Source organism: Martes martes, assembly GCF_963455335.1.
Source record: "Martes martes genome assembly, chromosome: 1".
NCBI lineage: Eukaryota > Metazoa > Chordata > Mammalia > Carnivora > Mustelidae > Martes > Martes martes.
In genome coordinates this window covers 216,537,427-216,549,034 of record NC_137888.1, presented here as the reverse complement: position 1 = coordinate 216,549,034, position 11,608 = coordinate 216,537,427, and the positions used below count along the sequence as shown (strand labels likewise).

General features: G+C 65.5%; 1 protein-coding gene across 1 annotated transcript; it reads left to right on the top strand.

Moving 5' to 3' along the window:
- Positions 1–1,870: 1,870 nt before the first annotated feature.
- On the top strand, positions 1,871–8,991 carry PLK5 (polo like kinase 5 (inactive); the record flags this gene model as incomplete). Its single annotated transcript, XM_080826008.1, has 15 exons — positions 1,871–1,978; positions 2,607–2,720; positions 2,857–2,973; positions 3,404–3,533; positions 3,668–3,755; positions 3,856–3,951; positions 4,234–4,432; positions 4,542–4,668; positions 4,855–4,931; positions 5,071–5,155; positions 5,430–5,507; positions 6,610–6,766; positions 7,626–7,755; positions 7,853–7,963; positions 8,645–8,991. The coding sequence occupies 15 exons, from the start codon at positions 1,871–1,873 to the stop codon at positions 8,828–8,830; spliced, it is 1,803 nt and encodes a 600-aa protein (XP_080682134.1). The 3' UTR covers positions 8,831–8,991.
- Positions 8,992–11,608: the final 2,617 nt, after the last annotated feature.

Sequence of the window (11,608 nt, the reverse complement as noted above, 5' to 3'; positions counted from 1 at the left end):
GGAGAGGGTCCTCACTGAGGGGCAGGCTGAGAACGGGAGGTCTCCCTGGCCCTGTGGTAGAGGCTCAGCCAGGAAAACACAACGGGCGGCCGGGAGAGTGGGCAGAGCAGGGGTCTGTGCCGCTGACAGGCCAGCTGTGAGGCCCCCGGCCAGGACCTTATAGGGGTCCCCTGGGCCCCCCCACCTGCCCCTGTCAGAGCTCCCAGGGCTCCTGGGAAGAAGGGTCCAGAAGCCCAGGGGGGTGATAAGGGGGTGTGGACAGCGGCTCTGGACTCCGGGTGGGACTCAGCCACTTGCAGTCCAGCGACCCCCGGCTTCAATATGCCTTCCTGAGTCTCAGTTTTCCCATCTGTAAAATGGGGCTGAGAACAGCGCCCACCCAGGGATAGGCTGCTGGAGGCTGCCCAGACGCACGGCTGTGGTTCAGTCCGGTGATCTCCTGGTGGTCATTCCAGGGGGGCCGGAAGCGTCTGTCTTGGGCGTGCAGGGCCCAGTGCAGGTCCCACACGCTGATAGTGATGCTTAAGTTAACGCACAGAGGGAGGGGTGTGACTGAGAGCCAGAAGATGGCGGGGTGACAGTGATATGATGGCCCAGGCCCATGACCCCCCCCACCTCCGACCACAGAGCTCCTGGTCCCCATTAGCAGGGAACTTGGGCTCCCGGCTGCAGCCAGCTGCCCCCACGGGTGCCCCGGAATCCGTGACCCTGTTGCTGAGGCCAGTCCCCCACAAAGGTACCAGAGTCTTGTTCTCTGCCCTGCACTGGGGGCCCCGAGAGGCCCCCATGCCCTGGGTGCCCCTGCTTGACACACCAGCTGGACATGTGACCACTCAGAAGGTGTTTCCCGTCCCTGGCAGCATGACCGGGCCAGATTCCGAAATCTGGTCTCTGGAAAATTCCAAGGCCTGATTCCAGCCCCAGGGAGCCCGGCTAATCCCTCCCCACTCCTCATGTTATGTAACATTCAGGGATTAATACTGTGACACCCAGAAGCCGCTGCCGGGATTCAAATCCAGCACGGACCCTTCCTGGCTGCGGAAGCCACGGTCTCCCTAGGCCTCAGTGTGCTCACCTGTAAAATGGGGACGAGGCCAGTCCCTGTGTCCCAGAACTGATGTCAGGGTGGCCTGAGAGAACACCAGGAGCCTGGAACTGAGTCTGGGCCTTGGCTCCCAGGAGGGTCCAGGACAGCCCACCGCCTCTCCTTGGCGTGCAGGCCAGAGATCACACACCCACCTCTGCCCTGCGGTCCCCACATTCTGCTACTTCTCGCGGCCCAGCGCCTGCATATATGATACCCCCAAACCCCAGCCGTGCCCCTCCTCCCTCCCTGTGCCGGGCCTCACTCCTTTCCCAAGCAGCCCCGGCGCTAGAGGTACCGGTCTTCTTTGTCTGTCCCCTGGATCCGGCCACGACTCCCCAGTGCCACGAGAGCCCTGTCAGGCCCCCGCTCCTACTCACCCCTCCCTCGGAGGCCTCTGAGAGAAGGAGACAAGCTCTCTGACCTCAGTTTCCCTCTCGGGGAAATGGGCACGTTGACACTTCAGGGCAGGAGGCGCAGGATCGGAAGAGCAGGCCCGGCGCGCTGCGTTGGCGCAGGGCCGGCGCGCGGGGGGGGCGAGCTCCGCTGTCACTGGAACACCTGCCAGCCGGGTGTCCCTGCACGCCCACGCCCGCCACCCGCCCTCCCCTCACACCTGCCCCCTCCAGCGTCTGGCCCCGCCCCCAGCGCCAGGCCCCGCCCCGCCCCGCCCCCTCAGCCAATAAGACGCGCCCCAGCGGCGCGCAACCCCCAGAGCCGCGGCGCGGGGGTCGGCTGGAGGCTGCGCCAGTCCCGGCGCAGAGCGCCCGCGGGGTCCCCGGCGGCATGGAGCCCGGGCCGCGGCGGCGGCGCACTTGCCGCCCGCCGGTCTCCGCCTTCCTGCGCGACCCGAGCTCGGGGCGCGTCTACAGGCGCGGGAAGCTGATCGGCGAGGTGCGGACCCCGGCTCCGCGAGTCCGCGGGAGGGTCTCCGGCGGCGGGGAGGGGCGTGCGCGCGCGATCTCGAGCCCCGGCGAGCAGTGTGCGCCCCCAGGCTGGACTTCTGCGTGCCCGTGTGTGTCGGCGCGACTTTGGGGTCTGGCGTCTGCTGGCGCGGTCGGGCGCCCGGGTCTGTGTAGTGCCCGTCGCACAGTGTACCTTGTGCGGCGGGAGCCGGTCTTTGGCGCCCTGTGCTGTGCCCGTGGGTTGTGCGTCCAGGGGCGTGGACGCGCACTCGCGTGTTACAGGTATCCGACCTTCGTAGAAACTCTGTCGGGCTGTCTCCAGGTCCGTGTCGGAACGTGCTCTCCACCTCCGCGCTTGCCGGGTCTGGGAGTGGAACTGCGTCGTGTGTCCACGCACTTGCTGTGTTGTGGTGCGGCGGCTGGATGTGCCGGGAGACGGATACGTCTGTGTGCGCGCGCCTGCGTTTTCCCTATGTTCATGTGGTTACGTCTGCGGGTGTGAGGGTGTGAGCTGTGTGTCCGTGCATCTCGTGTGTGTGTGTATGACGAGGCCGGGCTACCCGTCTGCGCCCCTGTGCCCACGCGGCAGCTGAGCGGGCGCATCCCCCTCCGCGCAGGGTGCCTTCAGCCGCTGCTACAAGCTGGTGGACATGTCCACCGGCGCCGTGTTTGCCCTCAAGGTGGTGCCTCGTGCCGGGGGCACGGCCGGGCGACTGCGCCCCCACGGCAAGGTAGGCCCGGTGCTTCCATGCCCCGGGGCTCCACACTTCGCAGGGGGTCCCCAGAGAGGTCCCTGCCCTGGGGGGATGGGGTTATGCCCCGGGCCGGAGCTCGACGGGGCGTGGACACGTGGGCCCACGGCCGCAGGTGGAACGGGAGATCGCCCTGCACAGCCGCCTGAGACACCGGAACATCGTAGCCCTCCACGGACACTTCGCTGACCGAGAGCACGTGTACCTGGTGCTGGAGTACTGTGGCCGCCAGGTGCCCCAGGGGCTGGGCGAGAGGGAGCCCCCCCTCCCCGGGTCTGCTGTGCTCACGGGACAGGGAGCGCCCCCCCCTCTGCTGTGCTCATCTGTGGCCGCCCCTGTCTCTCCGTACTTACCTGTCCCCGCGCGGGTCCGCACCAGGCCCTTCTGTGCTCATCCATACACACCCGTGCCCATCTCCTCTTCATCTGTGGCCACGGGGACCGCCTTGCCCCCATCGGGCCCACCTTAGCCCTCCTGAGCACACCGGGGGTCACCTGTGCCCAGCATGTATCCACTGTGGGTTCCCCTCGGAGCCTCCGGGCCCGCTCAGACTTCCCCGCGGCCGCCTGGGCCCACCTCCTGTACTTCTGCGGGGCTCATCCGAGCTCACCTGTATTACCTGTGTCCCTGGCGCTGCCGCGGCCGCCCGCGGGCACCCGCAGTCGCTGGCGCACGTCCTGGAGGCGCGGCGGACTCTGACGGAGCCGGAGGTGCGCTACTACCTGCGGGGCCTGGTCAGCGGCCTGCGCTACCTGCACCAGCGGCGGATCGTGCACCGCGACCTGAAGCCCAGTGAGCCGGGACGGGCGTAGCGGGGAGGCCGGGGGGAGGCCGGGGGGAGGCCGGGGGGAGGCCGGGGGCGGGGCCGGGGAGCTGGGGGCGGGGCGTCCGCCCTCACAGACTGCGGGCCCGGCCCCCTCTGGCAGGTAACTTCTTCCTCAACAAGAACATGGTGGTAAAGATTGGAGACCTGGGGCTGGCTGCCAGGGTGGGGCCAGGGGGCCACTGCCACCGGTAAGTGAGAGGCTCTGAACGGCCCCTCTGCGGAGGCACAAGTGGGACCCGCTTGGCACGGGGCCCCAGCCTTCCTGAGCCGGCCATTATCCCCTTGCAGAGTGCTCTGTGGGACCCCAAACTTTCTGGCTCCAGAGGTCATCGCCAGGAATGGGCACTCCTGCCAGTCAGACATCTGGGCTCTTGGCTGCGTCATGTGAGTGGGTGTGGGGAGCCCCTGGGCCTGGGGAGAGGGGCAGGAGGGCGCATAGAGACAGGAGGCCGGATGGGGGACGGGCAGGTGTGAGCCGTGGACAGGTGTGGACAGGTGTGTCAGCTGTAGGGCGCATATGGGAAGGTGGACGCAGAGCCTGTCCAGAGGCGGGGAGTTTGGGCAGGGATGGCCAGGTGTGCACAGGTCGGGGTGCGCCAACCTCGGACCCACAGATCAGATCCACGCGGGCACTCAGCTTCCTGCCTCCCCCACCCCCCGGGTCAGGTACACAGCGCTGACCGGTACCCCTCCCTTCACGGGGGCTCCCCTGTCGGAGATGTACCAGAACATCCGGGACGGCCACTACCCCGAGCCGGCCCACCTGTCACCCAACGCCCGCCGCCTCATCACCCGCCTGCTGGCGCCCAACCCGGCAGAGCGGCCCAGTCTGGACCACCTGCTGCAGGACGACTTCTTCACACAGGTGTGTGCTGTTCCCCAGCGGGGCCCGCCTGGGGTCGGGGGTGGGGGGGCGGGCGGCGAGGCCCGGGAGCCGGGTGGCCCGCACTGACCCGCGGCGCCCCGCTCTGAAGGGCTTCACTCCAGACCGGCTGCCGGCCCACTCCTGCCACAGTCCACCCATCTTCACCGTGCCCCAGCCTCTGGGCAGGCTCTTCCGGAAGGTGGGCCGGCTGCTGCCGACCCGGTGCCGGCCGCCCCGTGAGTAGCGCCCCTGCCCAGCCCTCCCCGCCCCCGCCTGCTGGGCTGGCTCGTATCTCACACACCTGTCCTGCTGCCCACCTGCTCTGCTCCTCCGCACCTGCGGCGGGGTGGACGTGGGAGGCAGATGCCTTCTGCTGCGTGGGCCCAGGCTCTGCCCCCCGAAACTCCTTATGCTTCCCTCAGGCCCATTCACTCCCAGCGAGGCGTCGGGTCCGGAAGGAGGTGCTTCAGATCCGGACTCCGTGGGGGGCGGCAGCGAGGTGAGGGCTCCGGGCAGGAGACGTGGGGAGGCAGGCAGACTGGGCAGAGGGAAGAGCGGGGGGCACGGTCCTCGGGTGAGGAGCGCGGAGACCCTCACCCGCCTTAGGCCTCCCCTCACCCCGGCTGCTTCTTCCCCAGGCCTCCCTGTTGGACAGAGGGGCTCTCCGCCCCGAGGTCCCCGTCCGCCTACTCACCCAAGGGACCCTCAGGAGTGACCCAGCGGGTGAGCGGACACTCCATCCCAGGCCCTTCCCAGACCCCGCGTGCCGGGGGGGAGTGAGAGTATGGAGGTCGGGGCAACCGCTGGGCCTTGCCCGGGTGGGGACCCCTCTCCTGGCTTCAACTTTCCCACCTGTGAAATGGGGACGATGGCCAGAATGCTTCTGGGTTTTAAATAAGATGTTCCCAGATTCTGTAGTTTGGGCCAGAGCTGGTGGGAGGGGCTCCTCGCGGTGGGCGACAGACAGGTCTGCCCCTGCAGAGATCTGTCTCCTCAGGGCCCAAGAGGAGGCAGAGGCAGGAGGTCGAGGTGGCCATCAGAAACCTGTTACTCTGCCTGGACCACGGCCTCCCAGGTAGGAACCCAGCCTGGCCCATAGGGACCACCTGTCCCTTAACATCCCAAGAAAAGTGCCCGACTCTGCCCAGGGGTCCCTGGGTATTTCTGGGGCTCCCCTGGGGGGTAGAGCTGAGGGAGGCTCCAGGGCACAGGGACACCCATCCTGCATCCCAGCCCCCCATGTCCTGCCCCTCCTGGGTCACTGTCCCAGGAGCCTTTCCTTTTTTTTTTTTTTTTTAAAGATTTATTTATTTACTTATTTGACAGAGAGAATGATCACAAGCAGACAGAGAGGCAGGCAGAGAGAGAGGGGGAAGCAGGCTCCCCGCTGACCGGAGAGCCGCATGCGGGCCTCGATCCCAGGACCCTGGGATGCCTGAGCCGAAGGCAGAGGCTTAACCCCCCGAGCCCCCCGGGCGCCCTGAGCCTCTCCTTTCTGGTAGGGCGCAGGTTCTTCTTACTCTTCTGTTCCTGTGGCCCAGAAAGACCCTGGACACTGAGGCTCATTCCTCAGCTGGAGCCAACGCTGAATTACTCAGAAATGTTAAAGAAACAGTGAAGGACACTTGAGATTTACAGCGAAGGCCGCCCGAGAGTTCTGCCTGCCGCTCCCACAGCTTCCCTGGCCGCTGGGTTGCCCGTTTCTTCCGCCAGTGCCCCTTTGCTCTCCCAGGATCCGACCCAGGATTCCAGAGGCCACTGATCGATTTGCTTTTCAAATACCTATTTTTTTTAAAGATTTTATTTATTTATTTGGCAGACAGAGATCACAAGTAGGCAGAGAGAGAGGAGGAAGCAGGCTCCCTGCGGAGCAGAGAGCCCGATGTGGGGCTGGATCCCAGGACCCTGGGATCATGACCCGAGTCTGATCGACTCGCTTTTAACACACTTTTTTTTAAACGCAATCTAGCAAAGCCTGCGGGGTGGGAGCGTTCCACGTGGTTCTGAAGGGCTCCTCTCCAGAGGCGACTGGGGCTCCCCAGCCCCTTGTCCCTCCCCCTGTAAGGCAAGGCTGGGCTCCCTGCCCCTGGGCTTGGCGCTCCATCTTCCGCGTCTCCACTGTTCCTTCCCCAGGCCTCCCGGACCCCTTGCTCAGTTCGCTTCATTTTTATGCCCAGCCACGCAGGACCCCCCAGGGGAGCAGCGGCCCACCCTCTGGGCCCCCAAGTGGGTGGATCATTTCAGCAAGTACGGCTTCGGCTACCACCTGTCGGACGGGGGCAGCGGTGTCCTGCTTCGGGACGGCACACACATGGCCCTGCGCCCCCCAGGGGAGTAAGTCACGGGCCTCCTGCCCACCGCCCCATCTTTCTTCAATCATTCCTCGGGTATTTATTAAAGTAGCGCCTGTCGTACACGCCCGTGGGCACTCGCTGCCTGCTAGAGGCAGAAACAATGCTACGCCAGTGACTCAGGTGATTCCAGGAGGCAGTTTTCTGGAGCAGATGGACTGGGTGAGGTGACGGACTCGGGGGCTGCAGGGTAAGGGCTGTGGAGGGCCTTTCCGAGGAGGTGACATTCGGGCGAGACGCGAAGGGTGAGAAGGAGCCATCAGGAACAGCACGGGAGGCACAGGGAACAGCATGTGCAAAGCTTCGGACATGGGACCCAGCCTGGTGGGTGTGAGGAACCGAGTGACGAGGGGACACAGGGAGGATGTGAAGTCAGCGGCCTGGAAAGCTGCTGTGGCGGTCGGAACAGGAAGGACGGGTCCAGGCCACACTTTCCGCGTGACCTGGTGGGCAGGAGAGACCCAGGGAGCCAGCAGGTGGGTGGTTGCACTAGTCAGGCAGGGAGTGGCCGTGGCCGGGGGTGGTGGCCTCGGAGGAACGCCACGGGGTCGGAATCTGGACTTCCGTTGCCGGCAGGAAGGTCGGAGCAGCCACCGGGCCAGATGGGAAGGTGGCAAGGGGATGGGTTTGGGGCAGGCCGGGATCTCAGGTCGGACATGGCTCCAAGGGGCTGGAGTTCTGGGGAGGGGCCGGGGCTAGAGGTAAGGACAGAGGTGGGTCCGTGCGGAGCTGGTCCCCAAACCCCCATCCCAGGGGCATGGCTGGCGGGAAGGCGTCCTGGGGCCCCAAGTGCCCCGGGTAGAGGCTGCGACAGCGGCACCGCCCTGTATCCCACCCCCCAGCCGAGTGTGCCATGTGCCTGGCCGGGGGAAGCTGGAAACGTTCGCCCCCAGGGACGTGCCCAGCCCGCTGGGCGCCAAGCTGGCTGTCCTCCGGCTGTTTGCCCGCTGTATGCAGCAGCGGCTGGGAGAGGTAAGGGCCGGGCGGGGCCGGGCGGGGCCGGGCAAGTGGGGACGGCCCCGGCCGGCCGGGAGCGCCAGAGCTGCCGCGGGGCTGGGTCTGTCCGCAGGAGGGGGGCCGGCCCACGCCCGCCCCGCCCGCGGCCCCCGGCCTCTGCCTGCTGCGCTTCCTGGCCTCGGAGCGGGCTTTGCTGCTGCTGTTCAGCGACGGGACGCTGCAGGTGAGCGCGGGGCGCCTGCGTCCTCGGGCCTGTGCCGGCCCCTCTGCGGCGGCGTGGGGGGCCACAAACAGCCGGCTTCGGTGGCGCTGGGGGTAGGGACCTCTAAGTACAAAATATGCAGAATCGGAAAGGTTTCGGTCCCGGCAGAACGTCCCCCGGGCCGTCCTCACGGGGCGGCCCTTCGCAGCCGCCCAAACGTCATTTCGGAGGACAGTCGTGTCTAGACTGAGGTTTGCCCGGGCGGTGCTGGAGATCGCTGACCGAGCACAGCCAGGCCTGATCCAGACTTCAGAAGCAGTGGTGTACGAAGCGTTCTTTGTTACCCCAAAACACTATTACTCTGTTACAGTAAAACCTCCCTCTGGCTCCAGATTAGAGCAGAGCTAGTGGCTAGCATCCTTGCCCTGAGCCGGACTGGGTCTCAGCTGGAGAGGACGTCCGCCGGGGAAGCTGGGTTACCCAGGCCGCAGGATTTGGGGTGGCCCTGGGCAGGGGAGGCCCCGTCTGAGCCCCCTTTCTCCGTGGGTACAGGAGAGCCCTCAGCCCCGGCTCCCTGAGCTCCTGGGGTTGGGGCAGCGCTGAGACCCAGGTCAGGGGGTCTGCCTGTCCTCCCTGGAGCGCCAGGGCTGGGGGTGGGTGTGGGGGCCCCTCTCCCTGACCCCGCTGCCTCACCCCTGGCAGATAAGTGGCAGTGGCGACCGGACTCACCTGGTGCTCGGTGGCTGCGGCGACGAGCTGCGGCTCACGGTCTGGGAAGGCATCCGGCCCGGCGCCCCTGACCCCCCGGGCGCCCTGCAGAGCCCCAGCCCCACCCTGTCTGCCCGGCCGCTCCTTGTGCACGCCCTGCACATGCTGCAGAGCGTCTAGGATCCCCCAGCAAGGGGACCGGCCCCTTGGCTCCAACCCCGGAGCCCCTGGCGGCCGGCCCGGGACCGTGGGAGGTGAGGGTCCTTGCCTCGGGTGGTGACTATGCAACCCAGACTTCTGTTTGGCTTTGTTCTTTTATCATTAAAGAGAAGTGGACTGTCTCTCCTGCTGTCTGCCTCTGTGGCGGGGTCTGACACGCTTCGGAGAGGTGACCCTTCGGACCGGCAGGCTCTGAGCCCGCCGCCCCTCGTGAGCCAGATCTCGGCCAGTGCCCGGGGTACCCCGATGTCTGCAGGGCTGGAGAGAGGCCCTGCTTCAGAGAGAGAAACCGAAGAATTTACAGGCCTGAGGCTACGTTTCTCAAAGCACGTTTCCTTTATAATCCGGGAAAAAGGCGACAAAGATGCAAACGGACAGTTTGGGGAGAAGCGGGGTATCCGGTGCCCGCGCAGGGCCTCACACACAGTGTGACCATAACTGACCGTGTCGTTGTCCCTGTGCTGGGGCCCACGCCGTGTCCGTCAGGAGACAGGCCCCGCACGGTGGGGGGAGGGGAGGCGCTCGGACAGAGCCGCAGTACCACGCGGCGACGCGCCGCCCCCTGAGGACCGCACGTCCCGTGGGCGCACCTGCGGCCGGCGGGGAGGGGGAAGCTGGCAGTGGGATGTGACCACCTCGGGCCGGAACCGGAACTCGGGCCCTGGAGGCCCTCCAAACAGGGCTTTTCCTCTTCGCCGACTTACTACCAATTCCAAAAGTAAAGTGTGGACGAGCTCTGTTGGCGACAAACCACACGTGGACAGAGCCACGACCCGCGTGGGAAGGTCACAGGGTCACCCGGCTCTTTTCTGTTTACGCTTGTGCTTCCCTGGAGAGCGAGGGCGCCGCCCGGTGACCTTGCTTTTCCCCTCAGCCTGGGTGTGTTTCCGCTGGTGTGTAAAGGTCGGCCTCGGGGCTTCTGGTGCAAGGACGGCGTGAAGGTCGGGGCCGGGCAGCAGAGGGAGCCCGGGATGGGCCAGGGAGGTCGCACGCTTTGGTGTGGCCTGACGGGACGAGAGATTGTTTTGTGTAGAAGAGGCAGGAACCCTTGGAGCCCTTGGAGAATGTGAGAGGAAGGGGTGTGGGTGGGAGACAGGCCGGCAGAGGGAGGAGCAAACACTGGCGCGCGTGCCCTGGTCTTCCCATCCTTCTACTGTTGTTTGTTGTCATCACTGTTGATGTGCGATTCACATACTATGCAGTTGGCCGTCTTTAAACTGCACGACTTGGGGCACTGAGTGTATTCACGATGTTGTGCAACCATCACTCTAGTTCCAGAACATTCCATCGCCCCCAGACAACCCTGTCCCTCGCAGCCATCCCCTCCCCCACCCCTGGCCCCCACGAGCCCCTTCCCGTCCGGGGAGGAGCCTGGTCTGGGCGTGTCACACGCGTGGACTCACACCCTGTGTGGCCTCCTGTGTCTGGTTCCCTCCCTGAACGTCGTGGGCTCGGGTCCATCCCCCAGGCAGCGGGTGGGGGCACCTCACTCCTGCTGGGGCTGGGGATGCTCCCGTGTGCGGGTGGACATGTTGTGAATGTGCCCTTCATCCGTTGATGACATCGTGTGACAAAGGACAGAAACCCCTCCTAACTGTCAGGCGCGACGTGAAGGTCGGGTCTCTAATCCTGAAGTGGTGAGGAGAGCCGCTTGCAGGCGAGGCTGGATGTGGGGCTCAGGTGAAGGCTAGGGTCTCCCTCGGCCCCTCTCTTCCACTCTCTCCATCTTTTGTGCTACCATCTGTGGTTAGGGCTTCACTCATTAGCGGGCTCTTGTGGCTTGGTGACAAGGTGACCCCTGGCATAGGCTGGAGTACCAGCTCAGCAAACTAGGGTGAAAGGAACGGCCAAACTCTCCGTTAGTGCTGCCAAAAGTCCCTATTGGCCTGGCCTGGGCTCCATGACCTCCACCTGGCAGCTGAGTCACCTCGAAGGAGAGAGTGGGTCCCGGAAGAGGGCGGGGAAGCTGATGTCCCGTGGTCACGTTGCTTTGCCCTGCTGTGCTTCCTCTCAACAGATGGTCTTCTGTGGGCAGCCTCCGAGAGGGCCCCCAGCAGTCCCCCTGTCCTGGTAGTCAAACCCCTGTGTAGACCCTCTACAGGGACTAGGGCTGGCTGGTGTAACCAGTAGGATTTCAACAGTGACAGTCTGTGGCTTCAGAAACTCCGTCATAAAAGCTGTAGGTTTCTGCCTGGCGGTCTTCGGGGTTGCAGGCTGGGGGGGTCGGTTCGCATTGCTGTCTCCTGCTGGTGCTCAGGTAGTACCGGGCAGGGGTCCATGGGGCGAGGGCCTGAGCCTCCAGCCAACAGCCTCTGTGGGCGCCTACGAGTGGGTCCTCCAGCCCCCCTGAGCCTTCAGAGCAGGCCACCCCAGCTGGCCCATGTGTGGACCGGAACCCCATGAGAGACCCTGAGCCAGAACCAGGCAGCCCAACCGCTTCTGAACTCCTAACCTGCAGAAACGATGAACAAAAAAGACAAGTGTGAACTGCTGCTTTGAGTCTGTTGGTTCGGGCTGCTTCGTGACCACCCAGCAAGGGCTAGCTAGTACACTTGCCAGACAGGCAGAGGACCCGCCCCATTTCTACCCAGACGGTTGTTTCCGGGGGAAACGACCGAGCGCCCTCAGCATGTGTACCTGCCCGCTTGCGCAGTGCCCACCCGCAGCACCCGTACCCGCCTGCCTGCAGGCACCGAGCAGCCAGCGGCGCCGGAGCAATAACCCGCCCACAGAATGTAG